Source organism: Drosophila eugracilis, unplaced genomic scaffold (genome assembly GCF_018153835.1).
Source record: "Drosophila eugracilis isolate 14026-0451.02 unplaced genomic scaffold, ASM1815383v1 contig_1825, whole genome shotgun sequence".
Classification (NCBI taxonomy): Eukaryota; Metazoa; Arthropoda; class Insecta; order Diptera; family Drosophilidae; genus Drosophila; species Drosophila eugracilis.
The window spans coordinates 287,104-304,547 of NW_024572672.1; the positions used below are offsets into that span (position 1 = coordinate 287,104).

The 17,444-nt window shown below is 44.2% G+C and overlaps 4 protein-coding genes across 6 annotated transcripts; 2 read left to right on the plus strand and 2 right to left on the minus strand.

Annotated features, from left to right (window-relative positions):
- The first annotated feature begins 69 nt into the window (after positions 1-69).
- On the plus strand, positions 70-2,178 carry LOC108108306 (protein phosphatase methylesterase 1). Its single transcript, XM_017216324.1, has 6 exons — positions 70-312; positions 375-576; positions 640-749; positions 984-1,295; positions 1,354-1,578; positions 1,641-2,178. The coding sequence occupies exons 1-6, from the start codon at positions 239-241 to the stop codon at positions 1,948-1,950; spliced, it is 1,233 nt and encodes a 410-aa protein (XP_017071813.1). The 5' UTR covers positions 70-238; the 3' UTR covers positions 1,951-2,178.
- A 114-nt stretch (positions 2,179-2,292) lies between these two features.
- On the minus strand, positions 2,293-3,463 carry LOC108108307 (UPF0193 protein EVG1 homolog). Its single transcript, XM_017216325.1, has 3 exons — positions 3,153-3,463; positions 2,698-3,069; positions 2,293-2,630 (listed from the first exon to the last, which is right to left on the minus strand). The coding sequence occupies exons 1-3, from the start codon at positions 3,355-3,357 to the stop codon at positions 2,455-2,457; spliced, it is 753 nt and encodes a 250-aa protein (XP_017071814.1). The 5' UTR covers positions 3,358-3,463; the 3' UTR covers positions 2,293-2,454.
- A 319-nt stretch (positions 3,464-3,782) lies between these two features.
- On the minus strand, positions 3,783-11,343 carry LOC108108303 (protein Smaug). Of its 3 annotated transcripts, XM_017216319.2 has the most exons (4): positions 10,110-10,366; positions 6,339-8,791; positions 5,694-6,267; positions 3,783-4,780 (listed from the first exon to the last, which is right to left on the minus strand). In XM_017216319.2, the coding sequence occupies exons 2-4, from the start codon at positions 8,696-8,698 to the stop codon at positions 4,739-4,741; spliced, it is 2,976 nt and encodes a 991-aa protein (XP_017071808.1). In that variant the 5' UTR covers positions 8,699-8,791; positions 10,110-10,366; the 3' UTR covers positions 3,783-4,738. The 3 variants fall into 3 exon arrangements, with proteins under 3 accessions (XP_017071808.1, XP_017071806.1, XP_017071807.1); XM_017216317.1 differs by lacking the exons at positions 3,783-4,780; positions 10,110-10,366 and adding an exon at positions 10,911-11,343 and having other exon boundaries at positions 4,787-6,267; XM_017216318.2 differs by lacking the exon at positions 3,783-4,780 and having other exon boundaries at positions 4,787-6,267; positions 10,112-10,366.
- Positions 11,344-11,512: 169 nt separating this feature from the next.
- Positions 11,513-15,865, plus strand: LOC108108347 (ubiquitin-protein ligase E3B). The gene is made up of 7 exons (XM_017216388.2): positions 11,513-11,905; positions 11,959-12,448; positions 12,506-12,886; positions 12,943-13,565; positions 13,626-13,744; positions 13,882-15,059; positions 15,120-15,865. Exons 1-7 carry the CDS (start codon positions 11,751-11,753, stop codon positions 15,402-15,404), a joined length of 3,231 nt encoding a protein of 1,076 aa, XP_017071877.1. The 5' UTR covers positions 11,513-11,750; the 3' UTR covers positions 15,405-15,865.
- Positions 15,866-17,444: the final 1,579 nt, after the last annotated feature.

Here is a 17,444-nt window from a genome sequence, read left to right on the forward strand (position 1 = left end):
CTTGTCAGTTTTATTCTGCTCTCAGTGAAGGGAAAATCAGGGCTGCAAACATAATTTGGCTAAAGTCGTTCCGATAACATCTGGCAACTCCGCATCACATCATTGTATTGTATTTGTTGGAACTATTTTATTTGTATTTGAAAACGGTCATTTGCGAGCAACAACAGTGCGATATTCCACTTGCACCTGCACTGTAGGAACTTCACCTGTTGACCCCACTGCGGAGACAATCGAATCGATGTCGAGTTTACAGCGCACGATATTGAAGGGCAAGCTGCCACCCACAATTCCTGGCGGGCGTATTGGCAGAGCGTAAGTGCAAGATTCTGGAATGGGGGTAGTACGCAATCTCTACCCAATTTGGCTAATTGCAGGGACTCGTTCAAGAAGTCGCGCATCCGCGACTACAAACCTGGCATGTGGAACGAGTTTTTCGCGGAGAAGGAAGACGTCACAGTGGATGAGCAGCGTACCTTTCGAGTCTATCGCACTAAGCAACCAGAGAAGCCGGCATTTCCAGTGCTTCTCCTGCTCCATGGTGGTGGCTATTCGGCCCTCACCTGGGCCCACTTTTGCGTTAGTAACTCTCTGATTTTTTATGGAAATGAAAGACTAATTCGTTTTTTATCTCAATTAAAGTCTGAGGTGACCAGCATGATCCACTGCCAGTGCCTGTGCATCGATATGCGCGGCCACGGTGACAGCAAAGTGGACGACGAGGACGATCTCTCGGCGGATACTCTGGCAAAGTAAGTGTTTTTATATCGTCGTATTTCTCCATATAACATTTAAATAACAAAATTTCTACAAACGGTTGGGCGGAGTTTGCATAATATCTTTGTATATAAAAATAGCGCACACAACTTTTAATGAGGTTAATCATACAACTTCAATGATATTTGCTCAAATGAGTTTATTAATTATTTATAATTAATGTAAAATACAAATTTTTTTAATACATTCTTAAACTATTAAAATTACAGGGACATAGCTGATTTAATCTTGAAGCTGTATCCTGAGGAAGTTCCGCAGCTTTTTGTCGTCGGACATTCGATGGGCGGCGCTATAGCTGTCCACTTCGCCCACATGGCTTTGGTGCCTAATTTGATTGGAATAACCGTCATCGACGTTGTGGAGGGCACTGCCATGGAAGCACTGGCCAGCATGCAGAGCTTTTTGCGCTCCCGTCCAAAGTATTTTCAGAGTATTCCCAATGCTATCGAATGGTGCATCCGTAGCGGCCAGGTGCGTAATGTGGACAGTGCTAAAGTGTCCATGCCCGGTCAGATAATCAAGTGAGTTCAACAATCTAATTATTTTTACAAAAATTATAACTATTTAAATCCTATCCAGTTGTACAACGAACAAACTTGCAACGAATGATCTGCCACTACCCGACGAAGTGCTTGAGGAGGCGCACCATAACAGCATGTTTCCCAATCCGTTTAGCATTTCAGAAGATGAAGAATCATCGCCGCCGGGCGATGATTCCGCCGATGGCACCGCAGATGGTGCTTCAGCTGGCGCGGATTTTAAGAAACCCGTCACGACCAAATCAATGACCGAAGCAGCCAAAAAGTACGAATGTGTTTACTTTATATTTAAACGATTAATTAATTACTTTGTAATACTTTCCTTAGTTACACCTGGCGCATTGATCTGTCCAAGTCAGAGAAGTATTGGGTGGGGTGGTTCTCGGGCCTGAGCGAGAAGTTCCTCAACTTGCGTGTGCCCAAGCAGTTGCTTCTGGCCAGCATCGATGGATTGGACCGCACCCTGACCGTTGGCCAAATGCAGGGCCGCTTCCAAATGCAGGTTCTAGCCCGTTGCGGACATGCCGTGCACGAGGACCGTCCACACGAAGTAGCCGAAGTAATTAGCGGATACTTAATCCGGAATCGCTTTGCGGAGGCGGCTAGCGAATTCCGGTGCCACATGCCGTCGTGCTAAAATATACCACCCCCTGAATCCGAGGTTGAGCACAAGCTGAGGTCACAAAAGTCTATTTTTGAATAGAGGAACATTACTCTTTGAACTAACAGATGCGTGCATATATATATATACAAAGTGTAGTGCGTAGGTCCAGATATATATATAGCCGTATATTCTATATACACATATACTTATAATCCAGTAATTTATTCGGTATTTTTAATTAAACCTTATGAATTTTTAACATTGTACTTTATACTCATTTTGCCAAAATCCGAGGTCGAAAGTGCTTGCGTTTGGGCTTCTTATATTGTTACAATGCGTGTGTATTAAATATGTGCCAGATCAAAAGGAAATTTTACGAAATCCAAATTATACGAATGCAAATAAGTTAAATAAAGCTATTTATTAATCGAGTGTTAACAGAAAATCTCACAAAATTTAAATGAATCTTGAAATTTATTAAATAGGATTGTGCTCGTCTCAAGGAAACTCATAAAATGTGGATAACAGATAACACATTTAGTCCACAAAACGGAAACCACCATCTGATTTCATCTTCATCTTAGATTCCAACGCCTGAATGCGACGCAGACGTTCGGCGATCTGCTCACGTATTTCCGGACGATACTTTTTACCCTGGCCCATGGATTCCATTTCGGTCAACCATTCCGCACGCTCGTTAATTTGATCCAGCACTGAAAATAGCCATAGATTCAATTAAGTAAATTGTGATTATTGGATTCCTGAAAGCATCAAACTTACGCTCGTTTATAAGGTCCTCTTCTGTCACTAAATGCTCTTCACGTGGACGTCGACGTGGCTTGATTGCTGGATCCGGTAGATGAGTGCCGGCCATGGTGAACTGTAGCTGAGACTTGGCCTTCTCGCCGTGCATTCGGTTGTCGGCGGGAGGGCGGTAGTAGCTCTGCTTATAAGCCCCACTCGCCTCGATCTGCCGAAGATTCTTCCGCTTGGCATTGCGAGCACGGTCCAAAATGGCCAATGTCTCCTTGTCGGGATCGTTTTTTGTATTCGGACGCGGTGGCTCGGGAAGTGGCAAAGGTTCTCCATTGCGCAGGCTCTCATCGATTTGTTTGCGTACCATCATCGACATCTTGGACTCCTTAACAAGCACTAAGTAGTAGTTAAATGTTTTAAACGCCAGATGCACTCAGATCAAAATCCCAGGGTTATAGGTACTAGGTTTACCCACTTACATCGAATCAGATCAGCAGTCTCCTTGCTGTATTCTACCTTGGCCGAGTGAAAGGCTCCAGCGCCTCCAGGGGCAATCCGTTCGCTTGGCCACATCGGCAGCTTTTGCGAACTGGGCTGACCGCCATCCGCTTCCGGCTCCTGGTGGGGCATCAGACCGCCGGGCAAAGCTTTGATCTGAACGTTATTGAAGCGATGTCGGCTCATTCTGTAAATCTAATAATTTTTGCTCCGGAAAAGTTCAACTAGTATATATAGAAAATCGCTTCAACAATTTCGTGTGGCGTGTCTGAAGGCTAGCCTCGGTGTGAAGTTGTTTTACGCCGGACAACAAAAGTGGAGACGCATGGCAACCTGGGTTGTTAGGCAAACAGCATGGGTATTTTTAATTCTCGAAATAATTTATTGAAAATAAATATATGTAGGTATTGTTTGTGTGTATATGTGTGGGTAGGTACACGCTTGGTTTATGCTCGCTTTCTGATAAATTTGCGAACATCTAACTGACTTATGCACATTCGTCTACGAGTAGTTGCACTTTACATTAAACCATTTAGTTTGTGGATCGTTTTGAACTCGCTAAAGTTTGACAATTAGATTTTAATTATTTCTGTATCGCAACTGGCCGTAAATTAGGTTTTTTCTTTATTAATAAATAAAAGCATCAGCGATTTACAGTGTTGCGGTTGTTATAGTTGTTAACAAAAGTAGTTTGGAAATATCGACAAGAAATTAGAAAACAAAAACATTTCTAAGCAAGATTTACACATGCGTTTGTTCGTTCTTTTTTTTGTTTAAATTACAATTAGACTACACGTTTTTACGCTCTTATGGTAGTTATTTTTTGGCTGCCTTCTCTTTTCAGCTCCGCCCATCGTCGTCGTCGTTTGTTTTTGAACCTAAGCTTATGATGCGACATACATTTCGTATATATAAATATATATAATTTTTTTAAAACAACTAAAACATAACATATCGAGTGATTGGCTTGCCATTTACATGATAAACAATTGACTAAAGCAAACATAATAGTAATAGTAGAGATAGGCTAATCAATGACAATGATGGTCATGATAGGTATGCAATACATGGGGTTTGGCTTAAGCTTACTTATACAAAATACAATATGTGGTTCCGATTCTTAAACACAAACAGTGAAACATTGAAACTCTTTCCTCTTAAAGATTAGTCTAGTGGTTGTTTCCACTGTGTTGCGATTTCTTCTGGTGCAGTTACGATTCAGCAAATATGTTCCTTTTAATTTAAAATAAATTATGTGTACGTGTATATATAAACATATCCATTATGTGACTACTACTTCATTCAGCAAGCCTAGTTTTGATTCGCGCAAACAACTCTCAGCTCTCGTTTCTCAATTCTCAATTCTCACTTTTCAATTCCCTCTCCATCTAGCTTTCTTCTTTCTAGTTTTTTTTTTAATAGTTGCGAAAAGTAATCTTAGTCAGTCTCATGGTCACGATGCAGAGTTCATTTTATAATTTTTACTAGATAAACTTTTTTCGTCGTCATTTAGCGGGGTACTTTCTTTCATTTGGCGACGTTGATATAGTTGATGGTGTGATTAGGATTAGAATAGCGTAAAATGTTGATCAAATTTGGCCAAATTTTCCTATGTAGAGAGAAGTTACTGTATTGTGTGTTTGCGATGTGTTTTTGTTTTTGGGCTTGGCATGTTAGTTTAACTACACAAATGGCGACAACATTTACGAAACCTAGACATTAATAACATTGACAGTAAGATGCCACGCCCCCGCTTCCAGCTGACATGGGGATTTCCGACGGGGAGTACAGCATGGGTTCAACAAGTCCAACGGCCAGCCGTTAGTCCTGTGAACCTGGCCAGCTGGTCATATATTTAGGGGCGCCTTGGCACACAATTAATTAAACTTAACATTAAAACAAACTATCTGCCTTACTAAGTAAAAACGATTACAAAACGGGTTGTGAAAGGGACGCAGGGTGGACAACTTGACGCGACACAAACATAGATAAGATCTTACAAAGCTAAATATAAAAACATTTATGTTCGTTATGAAATCAAACTTTAAACATGGTTCAAAGCTAAGTGAACACAAAAACAGCTGGCAGCCACAAATCTAACGCCTTTGCAATCGAATCCCTTAGACAGCTCAGAACTTTGCTCAGTTCATTGCCTGTTCAGTCATTTGGCGGCACAACGTCTCGAGCTGTTCCAGGCTCTTAAAGTCATTCATCTTGTACTCGGTGACATGCGGCGACATGCCCAAGTTTACTAGCGGTGGCTGGGACAGGCAATGATCAACGGCATTGTTGTTGTTCTTACTGCTTTGGTGACAAAGATTGTGGACACAGGCACCACCGGTTACACCACTACCACCATTGGAGCACAAACAGCTGCCACTGCCCACGGCGGCAGCAGCTGCTGCCAACAGTTGCAACTGTTGCTGATTAATCAAATTATTATTTAGCATGCTATTGTTGTTGTTGTTGATCAGAATTTGCGACTGATCATGCTGCTCCTGACTTGGATTCTGATTACTAACCATCACAACCGCGGCCATGGTCTTCTTTGGTTGTTGCTCTGCACTGGACACTCCTCCGCTCAGTTTTCTCTGCTGCTGCTGCTGATTGCGCTCCATCACTATGTTGTCGTTGGATCCATTGTTGGTCAGTACTCCCTGACCTGGCTTGAAGATCAATTGTTGCGGCTGCTGTGGGCCCCCGGCTACCAGAATGAGATTATTCAGCGACCGGCGATGCGACTGTGGTGGCGTTTGCTGAGGCAGCGCTGGAAAATGATTGTGCTGCTGCAGCATTTGTTGCATCTGCTGGGCATGATGGTGCGACTTGCTTGGCGGCGGTGGCGGCTGCTGTTGCGGATTACCCATAAAGCTGGGGTACGACGAGCTCTTATACTGCGGCTGGTGAGATGGACCGCTGCCGTAACCATTGTAGTCAAACTGCGGCAGAGGCGGTGGTGGCTGCTGCGAGTGATGGGGCAGCGGGTGCTGCAGACAATTTAGCGAAAAGTTCAGCATGTCGTTGGAGTTCTTGCGATTGTTAATCCTATCGTTGCTGCCGTTCTTTGGATCGCACTTGCGAGTCTTACCATTCCACCTAATAAAAAGAAATATTTTGAAATTACATTACAAAAAAAGAAACACTAGCAGGCGATGTTTAAAACTTACCTCGGCTTGTTGATATTGCCATTGCTCGGTCCGACTCCGGCTGGCTTAACATGATGCATCTTCGGCACCATAGAGATCTTCAGCTTAGACAGCTTAAACTTCAGGTCCTTAAGTTGATTGGCATGGTTCATAAATGCCTCGTTATGAATGGAGCGGTCCAAAATCCACATAAGGACTCCCAGTGTCTCATCATCCTGGGCAGCATACGGATCTTGCTGCAATGTATTGCTCACTATGTCGATCACCTTAAGGAAGCGCAATCCAATGTTTTCTTCCGGAGGCCCATGGGACTCCAGAGGCTTCATCGGCGTCAGTACAATGTTGGTGAGCTCCTCGACGGCGGTGCTCAGCTTCATTTGACCAGTTAGTAGTTCCTGTTCCACTCTGTTTAGTACGTTGGCCCGCTCCTTCAGCTTATCAATGCAGAGGGCAAGCTTGTGGGAAGCACCTTTGGTTACACCAACACTCTGCAGAAAGTCCTCGGTGATTAACAGCATCTCCTCATACGTCATGTTCTTAAACAACTCGATGTACTTATGCAGTCGCAGAGACTTTAACCACAGACCAATTCCGGACATGCCCACATTGCGAGTATGGAACTTAATATAATTGGGTTTAAACTCATCCAGGCGCGTATCGGATCCACTGTTAATCAAGGCCCCGCGCTGATGTTCTATTGATAGGGAGAAGCTTCTCGGCTTGTTGGCAAACTGGGCCAGGTTCTCCGTGGAATTAGAGCAGTTGTCGTTGACCGTTATCACCGATGAATTGGAAGAGCTGGAACAGCTGGAAATTGTTTGCGTAGTTAGACTGTTGGACCGTCGGGTCTTTAAAGCTGCAATCTTGCTGTCCAGACTCCATCGGTTAATCTCTCCAAACTGATCTCCAACATTTCCCATAAGAATCGAGGCATATGGCGGCGGTTGGAGCAACTGCTGCTGGAGATTCTGCGCTCGATCGTCTACAGAATTTCCACCTGCTCGTCCACATAGGCTGCTGCTAGCCAGACTGCAGGCCTCGCCCATGTCAGCCGTGACCGGGTCAAAGTCGAGTATTTCCGTGCCATTCTTGCTGAATGATGTGTCATGATCGTCCCCACCACCGATCCCCAGCATAGAGCCCGCTCCGGCGACCACACCGTTGACCAGCGAAGAGCTACCCTCCAGCGACAGGCCGAGACTATTCTGACTAGAAGCTAATTCGTTCAGGGTAATACCATTGAGATTATCACAGAGTGGATTGATCGACCCGCTGGAGCTGCCGCCTCCGCTTCCACGCCAATCACCGGCCAATTTGTTCTGCAACTGCTTGCTGGGCGGGGCAATCGTCTGCCAGTCGTTGGTACGCGAGGATCGGCTGCCGCTTGCGGGGCACATCGAGGACGAGGCTACTGACGAACAGGAGGCCGTCGATGAGCTGGCTGCCGAAGAGGAACAGCTACCACTGCCTGTAGAGCTCCCACCAGCGACCAGTTGCGGGGAGGGCTGCAGGAAGTAACTGCGATTAGTCAGGCCCGCCGCCGCCGCCTGGATATGATCCTCCAGGTGACGCAGCCAAATATTTAGCGACCGTCTGTCCTCGCTGGTGATTGCTGGATGGATGAGAAGGTACGAGAAGATCTGTTGCACTAGTTCCGTGGGCACAATCTGCTGCATGGTGTCCTTTACGGCGACTGGGATCAGGGTCAGGTAGATGAGCTTGGCCTCCTCGTTGCCCGGTTTAAGCAGTGGCAGCATGTTGAGCACCTCATGCAGAATGTCTTCCTTACGAGCGTACAGTTTCCGTTCGTCACATTGTGCCGACGTGGTGATCTGGAAATCGCTGCCGTAACATGGCATCGAGTCTTTGTCGGATGAGGAAGATGACATGGCGTCTAGCAGGTCGCATGGCTGGAACGTCTTGTAGGCATTCAGCAGATTCTGCAGGTAAACTGGATTGTTGGCATTGATGTCAATGACAACGCTGCTAAGATTCGTCTGTGAGGTGCCCAAGTTCTGGGTCAGATTACTGTCAATTGAATACTGAAGAAACTTGAGGCTCGGATAACGCAGCCGCTTGAGCAGCGCGTACATCACGACGGTCCGCTCGCAGTCGTTCCACATCTCGAAGAGATTTGTCACTGTGGTCACCTGCTCGCAGAACAGCGCGTTGGACGGCTGACTTTGGTTGGGATTTGTGTTTAGATTGGAATTGCCATTGGCGTTTATTGCCGTCGTCCTGGCTGTGGGTGTGGCCTCCTTGTGGACTGCAGTCGGCGTGGATGTGGTGGGCTGCATCTCGTTAGATGCACTGTTAGAGTTATTGGATTGGCCGCTGATACCGGAGGTCATCGCGTTGTCAGTTCCAGTTGCGTACTTCATCTCGTTGTTAGTTTGCTTCTTTATTGTTGGGGATAGTGTCTATTATAGTATTGTAATTGTTACGGCTTCTTTGTGGTTATTTGGTTGTGTTTCCTGAAAAAAAAAGGATATAAGCTTAATGTTAGGCAAGGCAATGAGAGAGTTACGTAAAAACCGATCATAAAGTTCTTAGCTTGAGCCAAATTTGCTCTCTTTTAAAAAAGTACCCCAAATTCCAAACCACGTGATCAAATCAATCACATCTCTTATTTTCCACAAATTTTTGTCGCCATTGCTCGATTTGGAATTAGAATGCCGTGCGTCGATAATAAAATAAACTCCCATCGGCAATAACGTTCAAATTTAATCAAATCAGTTTTTGCTAATTTGTTAAATTTACAAGCTCGGAGACAGCAGTGCGGTAGCAACAACAACAATTATCTGTAATTGACGAATGGAAATTAGCATTTGCATGGTCCGTCGATCGGTCGACGATTGGTCGACCAGCTTATCAGGAAAGCAAATAAACAACAAATATATAACACCTTCGATTCGCTTCGATGGCGCGAGTGACGAGGGACGATAAATCAATAAAATAACATACATTTCCAATACGAAATCGTTAATTTCGACTTTGGATTTGAATTTGTGATTTTGATTTCCGGGCCGGGAAAGAAGAGCGGGGGCGAGAAGTTTGGTTAGGTTTTTTGCACAGTTTCGCACTTTTCATTTAGTTTCGTTTGCCATTGCTTGTGTGTGCCCATTTCGAATCTTGTTTCTTCTGCCGCCGTTGCTGTTGTTGTTTTGCCTTTGCTTTGGCGACTTTCTTCGATTTTTTCTACTGTTATACAGTGAACACTCAAAAAATTTGTTAAAATGTCCTTAAGTCATTTTTTAAAGAAAAAATAAAGTAAAGTAATTAAAATTAGTAGGACTAATAAATTACAGGGGCTTACTTTATCAAATTATAAACTTTTTTGTAAATTATAAATTACCACAAATTTGTATGCAGTTCCCATAATTGAGTGCCGACTGTAATTTAAACCAGAGGCAATGTAACCGCGTATGTGTTGGTGCTTATATGTGTGTGGGCAAGCACTAAAACATAACGGGCCCAATTACTGCATTAAAAGCACAGTTACTGCTTTGGAATTTATCGATGTTTACTTTTTTTTTTTTTTTACTACTTAACGTTTTAAATGAAATTTCACATTTTTTCGCTTTTGCGACTTAGTGAGAGCTAAATAGAGCCATTTAGCGCGCCCCGATCTAACGGTACTTGTGCATGCCCGGGTCGATCTTTGAGGTTATGCGTCACTGCAATTGCTGTTATTTTCTAACCGGCTTGCAAAAAAAAAATGCCCAAAGTTCAACAAACGCTATTGGAAGTTCTCAAACACACATACACATAGACAGGATACTGGAAACTCACACGTTCTCTTTATATTTGTATTTTTCTGCCCTTTTAGCAGTCGCGATCACAAGCTTTTTGCATATTCCTAACGTTTATATTTACGTTACGAATAAATTTGATTACATCTGCAATTTGCAGAGAGATGAAAACACATAAAAACGAAGATTTGTTTTATTTAAGCGAGGCTGAAGACGAGATTGGACTAACTGCACTGGAAGCTGCAGTGGGGAGCACCGCGGAGAAGGAGCGGTTGATGGCGAATGATTGGCGCTGGCGTCAGCGTTTTAGAAAGAAAATGGTGGAGCTGTTTTTGGGAAGCAGCAGCAGAGGCAGGGAGAGCGAAACGGGCGAAAAGGAGCGCGCGCCTTTTTGATGATGATGCTGTGCTGCCTGTCAAGAAAATGGGGAGAGCACACACTATACGGAGACCTTGCTGCGTTCGTTAGTATTAGTATGTGTGTGAGTGAGAGTGACACACTGAGCAATGCACGGGCAAAATTGCGGTAAATTACATGAGAGAGCAAAGCATTACAGGGCATTTAGAACGCCCCTCCCTCTCCCTTTCTCTCTCTTCACCTTTCAATTGTTTTCATTTGCACTCACTTTCCGTTTTGCAGTCTTTTTCTTGCAGTGGCGTGGTGCCTTTGAAGGGGGCTGCCTGGGGCAAGGGGGTTGTTGTTGTTTTCACCACACATAGCACAGAACACAGAAGATTGGCCCCCAAAATCACGCCCCACCCACCCAGCCACGGTCGGCCAGACAACAAAAATATATAGCTACACTGCGCTTGTGCCAAAATTCGTTCTATTTTTCAATTACCTTTTCGCCTTCTATTCGCCTGCTGCAAACCTTGAAATTATTTTCTGTTGCAATTCACAGTTTTGATCCGATCAGCACGAGAATCAAGCATATTTCGCTAATTTGATATGCTATCAGATCGGATTGGATCGCATAGCGCATTTATTAATTTATAATTTTCACCTTTGCTCGCGCGCGTGTATGTGTGTGTGTACTTTTTATTAGCACTTTTGGGCTTTAGCTTTGTTGTTTTTGCTAAACCATAACTTTTTTCAGCCACACACTTCCTGGCGCTCACGTTTAACGCGTTTTCACAAGCGCCCGATTACGGAGTAATGCGCACGGCTGCTGTTGCACTTGGTTGGATGCATGTTTTCGCCAGCTATTCCATTTTTTCAGCAATTAATTAATTATTTATTCACGCGAACAGAGCGTTGCTAGAGCTGGAACAGAAATCGATGTGTATTCGATACAGTCGATGGTTTGCTTGTAGTTATCGATATTTTCTTAAATAGCAAATCACTAATCCGTTGTATAAAAAAATCTCCCCTGGGTTCAAAGCCTTGCTGATATACCGCGGACACGAACCATTAGAATAGCTATTATATGGAAGAAGAGGCAGCCACACTGCAAAACCAATTGGAGTAAAGATATATTTTGTAAATTTGCTTAATTTACGATGCACAAAAAATCCGGTGATGCACTGAATCAAGGTTCTGGGATAGCGCTCAGCTCGAGGAAGTGATTACATGAAGGGAATCGACCCAGAACAGCGACAATCCCAACGAAAACAAACATCCACAGCAACAAGAATACATCATCATCACAATAAAAAAAACCATCAACCTGCTGTAGTCAGAAATGTTTGCCCAAAACCAAAAGACCAGCTTCCTAGAGCAGACGAAGGCGGCTCGTGAGGAGCGGGCACTGGAGAAGCGTCGTGAACATGCGGCCATCCTGTTGCAGTCTACTCTAAAAGGATACGCGGCGCGAAGAAAGTACCATAAACGGATCATGTAAGACTCTATCCAAATTTCCACGATAAATGTAATAAAATTCTATCTTACAGCCTCGATTTCGATGCAATATTTACTGAGAGTCAAAACGGCAAGGATGCGGAACTGGAGCTTTTGGCCACCAATGTATATCCGGTGCTTCGTCGCTACCTCACCCAAATCAAGCTTGACAAGAACGATTTGCGTTCGCGAGAGCGTCTGGAGCTCATCTGTCGCTACATAATCAAGGCCATGGAGGCAGAGAACACCAAACTATCCTACGCCGCTTTATGCCTTTTTAAGGAACGAAGCCTGCCGTGGATCGCTCACATTAAGGTTCTGCTCACCAACTGCCTCATATTGCTGCCTGAGCTCAAGCCAGAGAACCATGCCGATAGCCTTTCCCTTGCCCTCTTTCTGCATACACTGGTGGTCTTTACAGCGCCGAAATCCTGGGCAATACTCAGGAGTGCCCAGTTTGAGAAGCTGCAGCCGGCCATGCAAAAGATCTGTTGCAACATCCAGGGGCATCTTGTGCAGAATGACTTCTACAAGACCATGCGGGTATGCTAACTTTCTTAAATCGTTGAAATTTTGTAATAATTTTATACGATTTTCAAGCTTGTTTTACTGCGTGGAACTGTGCGCGAGGAGTTGTCCGTGAAGTCCGTCACCCTGGTGGCTATAATCACGCTATGCCTACGCCCGCTTATAGATGGCAACTTTAGTCGAAATCTTTTGAGCAAGTTTCTTTCGGAGATTCTGTCTGTGCCTGCTTTGATTTACCATCTGCACCAGAGTGTACCACAGTGCCTAGAGCAGTTCTCGTCCTTGGGGCTGCTGAAAAAGGCGTTAAGCATCTCGGAGGACGCAGAGTGGTTCAAGGAGTTTGGCGCAAGCATGCCGGGCACCAAGTCCCTTGCTCTTTTGGGAAACGTAGTTAATTTGTTCAACATTGATGGTCAAGGAGAGTCCAAAGAGTTGGCATATCCTTTACTAGCTGTAAGTTCTAGTAAATCCCTTTCTCTGGTGATAAACTAATATTTAAGTTTCTTCAGAAAACCGCCCTATGGTTGCTGCAGCTAATACCCAACACGGTGACCACAAAGGGAGTGTTCACTCAGTGGCACGAATTGCTGGGTTGGTATACTCCGGGTCCAGAGCCTGCCCAGAATCAGAATGTACCCCTAATCAAGAAGCAGTTTCACATGCTGTGGGATCATCGCTGTATAAAACTGTTGCTTGGAGATCTCTTGAAAGAAATCAACCTTAACTACGAGCGCATCGAGTTCCAGTCTCCCCAGCAGCCATCCACATCGAATTTGTTACGTCGGGCATTGGAACGCAGCTCTACGAGAGGGGTTAACCTAATGGGAGTAACGAACAGCAAGCAAACTAAGCATCAGTGGCGTAAATTGGACAACGCGGATGTTGTGCAAGTGTCCCGCGTTTGTGCCATGTACTATACAGCACTCGATACCCTCTCTCAAATGAAGTTGGACATCCTGACTGGCATCTGTTACAATGATAATGTGCTGTACGATATTTGGCTGCTAATAACGTCCCTGGGTCCTAATTGCGGCATGAAGGAGTACTTAGAACTCCTCAAGTCCAATATTAGCCTACAGCCACAGACAGCTATGCTGATGCTCTTTTGCGACTGCATGACGCACTACGTCACGTAAATAGAATCATTTTTCGAACTACTACTACTAAAATTAATGCACATTTTTTTCTACAGGATTCTTGATGAATACGAAATGTACACGGAACAGAATCCTTTTAAGCTGAACGATTATGTGATGCTGACCTACTTCCTTAACAACATACTCTACAAACTTATTAATGATAATGTCTTGGGTGAGTCTGTTTTAATATTTTAGTTTGATAATCAACTTTTTTTTAATCTCGATCTATCAATAGTTAGTAATTGAAAGGCATAGAATATCTAAATTTTTGTCGAAAAATTGTTTATGCAATCATTCAATCTCCGGCAGGTGCCAAGAATATTGCCCAGGAGCCGGTTTTCATCTCGCTGCACACTCTCATGCTCTGCTTGTACCGCCGCGACTGCCGCCGCCCGTTTACACCGACCAACCATTGGCTCATACCGGAGGTAAAGCCCTCCACGTTTATTAACGACCTGGTGAAGGCCAAGCGAAACGCTATGCTGCTACTGGTCAAGATGCCGCACATCATACCACACGAGGATCGCGTAAAATTATTCCGCAAATTTGTGCAGAATGAAAAGGCGGTAATGGGTCTGACGGAAAGTGCCTGTGCTTCGCCTCGCTCAGCACTGATTGTCATCCATCGCGAGCGGATTGTGGAAGATGGATATAGACAACTGGCCGCCCAGCCCACTCAGGCGTTGAAAGGTGTTATACGGGTACGGTTTATCAATCAGCAAGGACTACACGAGGCGGGCATTGATCAGGATGGTGTGTTTAAGGAATTTCTGGAGGAGACCATAAAAAAGGTGTTTGACCCATCGTTGAATCTCTTCAAGACCACCTCGGATCAGCGTCTATATCCCTCGCCCATCTCCTACGTCCAGGACAATCATCTGCAGCTTTTCGAGTTCGTTGGCCGCATGTTGGGCAAGGCGGTTTACGAAGGCATCGTAGTGGACGTGCCATTCGCCTCCTTCTTTCTATCCCAGTTGCTAGGCCAGACTCAGCAGGCGCTCTACTCCTGCATGGACGAGCTACCATCGCTTGACAACGAGTTGTATCGCAGCTTAACCTTCATCAAGCACTATAAGCAAGATGTGGCTGATCTTAATCTAACCTTTTCCGTTGACCAGGATGTGATGGGCAAAATTGTTACTCATGAATTGCATCCGGGTGGCAAGGCACGCGTTGTTAATGACCACAACAAGTTGGTCTACATTCACTACATGGCTTTCTTCCACATGAACACCCAGATACGAGAACAGACGATTGCTTTTAATCGAGGCTTTCGCAGCATTGTTAATCCAGAATGGTTATCTTTGTTCTCACCTCCGGAGCTGCAGCGCCTTATATCTGGGGACACGGTGCCTTTGGACTTAAAAGATCTGCGCAAGCATACACAGTATTATGGTGGTTTTCATGACTCGCATCGCGTTGTTGGCTGGCTCTGGGACATCCTAGCTAAGGATTTCACAGAGGATGAGCGCAAGCTGTTCTTAAAGGTATATTTTTATTTATTTAATGGACATAAATCACTTACTAATTTAAATAATACTTTTTAGTTCGTTACCAGCTGCTCTAAGCCCCCGCTTTTGGGTTTCGCCCACTTAGAGCCACCCTTCTCGATTCGTTGTGTGGAGGTTGGTGATGATGAGGATACGGGCGACACTATAGGAAGTGTGATTCGAGGTTTCTTCACTATACGCAAAAAGGATCCGCTCAACCGCCTGCCCACCTCTTCCACTTGCTTCAATTTGCTGAAGCTACCCAACTACCAAAAGAAGTCCACGCTGCGGGACAAACTTCGCTACGCTGTGAGCAGCAATACCGGATTCGAGCTGTCCTAATTCAGAGTGGAACTGTTTCTCAACTCCTTCGTTCTATATTCACATTTTGTATGTTATTCTTTTTTAAGCATTCTTTTGTAGCCAAATTGGTGTAAATGTATTTTTATTTTTTTTTTTGGCTTCATCAGAAACGGATTGAGAAACATATTTAATGAATCTTAAACACAATTATTAACAAATAAATATAAACGTATAGCTGTGATAAAACTATAATAAACTAACGAAGAGTACACAACCAATACTAAGCTGAATTACGAATACTGGAACGAACAATCCATTTTGGTAGCTGTTGATAAAAAAGAAAATGTCTAGTAAATACGAATGTGAACGATTGTGGCATGGCACACAACAAATATCTAACCCACGTACGGTGTAAGCCAAAAGTTACATGTAAACCACGAAACAAAAAAGAAAAACCAGCAACAATAAATCTATGTGTCTGATTCATGTGCAAAATGTAAGCCTGTTTATCAGATTTATCTTGCGTAAGGTAGCCTAAGCGCGTTCCCAAAGATAACAAACATGCAATTAGTGAGCGGTGCTCAAATTTCCCCGGGTTTTCCAGCCAGAAAACTGAATGAAAATGGAAATGAAGCCGGACACGAGTGGCGAGCAACGCGAACGCTAATGACACAAATCCGTCTGGACCGGGCCTGCTGTCCTGAACTCCTCAACTGAACTCCCTTCCTCCCGCTAATTGCCTGAGTCACACTCGAGGGTCGTCGCCGTCTTTGGGTTGGCTCAGTGTCGGGTCAGGGGCACTTAGACCTTCCGGAATAAACGGAAATATGGCAAGGTATTTATGCAAAGCTAGTCGAGTTACGAATTACCGGAAATTGCATATCTGGCTGACTAATGACCAGAGACGGGTAATGGAAATGCGAGCAGGGATTTATGTAAGGTCCTTAAATGTCAACTTATCCCCAGAAAAGTATTATCAAGATAAAATGCAATATTAGAGGCAAATTTTTTAATTTTCGGGGACATTTTTTATTTGCTAAAAGTTATTTTTATAATTTACTCATGTATAGTCATATGTACTAAAATAATTGTGATACAAATTTGAAAAATGTTATTCATTTTACAATCAGAAGATATGTGCTTATATAAAATCTTATCGCTGCATTAAATCTGCATCTCCGGAGGTAATTTGAGACATTTATACTGGTCATCGATCGTTTAGGATCTTTATGGGCTCCGTTCCGTTCCGGTTCCCATTTTCGTACCCCCAAGCGTTGTCCTTTTGCGGTTTCGTCGGCCCGCTTTTGTCTCCAATCTTTAGGCGACCAGACAATAGCAAACAAATTGTAGAGCAGACCCACAAACAGGCAATAATCATAATAATAATTTTGGAAAACTGCAGAGACACAAACAGTCGGTGGTCGTCGCACAGTCAGGCCATAAAACTCACATCCATGCATCCTCCAGGCTCTTGCTTTTGTTCCCAACGATGAGGACAGTCAGCATCTCGGGGACAAAGTGTGATGATTTTTATGACTCGCCTGTGAATTTGTGCCGCCACCGTCGCCCTGGCACCCGAAAACTAAGGACAAGTGGCAACAAGTGACTGATCCGTTAGACGTATTCCTATCCCTATACCCTATTCCGAGCCCATTCCACTTCGATGTTCAAGTGGTTTGAAGGCGACAGTGGCTTGGCGCCAGTTTGATTTGATGGCCGCTCCCGGCTGCCGCAATTTGTTGTGGCCCAGCATCAAGTACAAGTACCATTTAAAGGTTTGATTAGCCCGACTTATCACCGGGCGGATCTCTTTCTTGGAGACCTTGTGTTGCAAACGGTAGCGGCGAGATTTCGTTGCATCTACAAGATGCAAGTTCGATAGCAGATAAGTTAAACGCTCTGAAGCAGATGGGTGCTGATCATGACAGCGAGATATACATTCTAGCGGATATCAAAGGTTTAACACTCAAGAGCGCCCTTAAAAAGAAAGATGATCGAAATGTTAAATATTTCTCAGGATATATTTATAAACGATAACTGCGGGAAGGTTTTCTATGTTTTCAAGAGCTTAAAGGGTTC

Bases quoted from the DNA above. Each gene is read 5' to 3' on its own strand.
- LOC108108306 (XM_017216324.1), top strand. From the start codon at position 239: ATGTCGAGTTTACAGCGCACGATATTGAAGGGCAAGCTGCCACCCACA. The intron at 313-374 runs GTAAGTGCAAGA...GGCTAATTGCAG, and splicing joins GGCGGGCGTATTGGCAGAGC to GGACTCGTTCAAGAAGTCGC. The intron at 1,296-1,353 runs GTGAGTTCAACA...AATCCTATCCAG, and splicing joins ATGCCCGGTCAGATAATCAA to TTGTACAACGAACAAACTTG.
- LOC108108307 (XM_017216325.1), bottom strand. From the start codon at position 3,357: ATGAGCCGACATCGCTTCAATAACGTTCAGATCAAAGCTTTGCCCGGC. The intron at 3,070-3,152 runs GTAAGTGGGTAA...ACTACTACTTAG, and splicing joins GACTGCTGATCTGATTCGAT to TGCTTGTTAAGGAGTCCAAG. The intron at 2,631-2,697 runs GTAAGTTTGATG...GGCTATTTTCAG, and splicing joins AGAGGACCTTATAAACGAGC to TGCTGGATCAAATTAACGAG.
- LOC108108303 (XM_017216317.1), bottom strand. From the start codon at position 8,698: ATGAAGTACGCAACTGGAACTGACAACGCGATGACCTCCGGTATCAGC. The intron at 6,268-6,338 runs GTAAGTTTTAAA...TCTTTTTATTAG, and splicing joins GGCAATATCAACAAGCCGAG to GTGGAATGGTAAGACTCGCA.
- LOC108108347 (XM_017216388.2), top strand. From the start codon at position 11,751: ATGTTTGCCCAAAACCAAAAGACCAGCTTCCTAGAGCAGACGAAGGCG. The intron at 13,566-13,625 runs GTAAATAGAATC...TTTTTTCTACAG, and splicing joins TGCATGACGCACTACGTCAC to GATTCTTGATGAATACGAAA. The intron at 15,060-15,119 runs GTATATTTTTAT...AATACTTTTTAG, and splicing joins AGCGCAAGCTGTTCTTAAAG to TTCGTTACCAGCTGCTCTAA.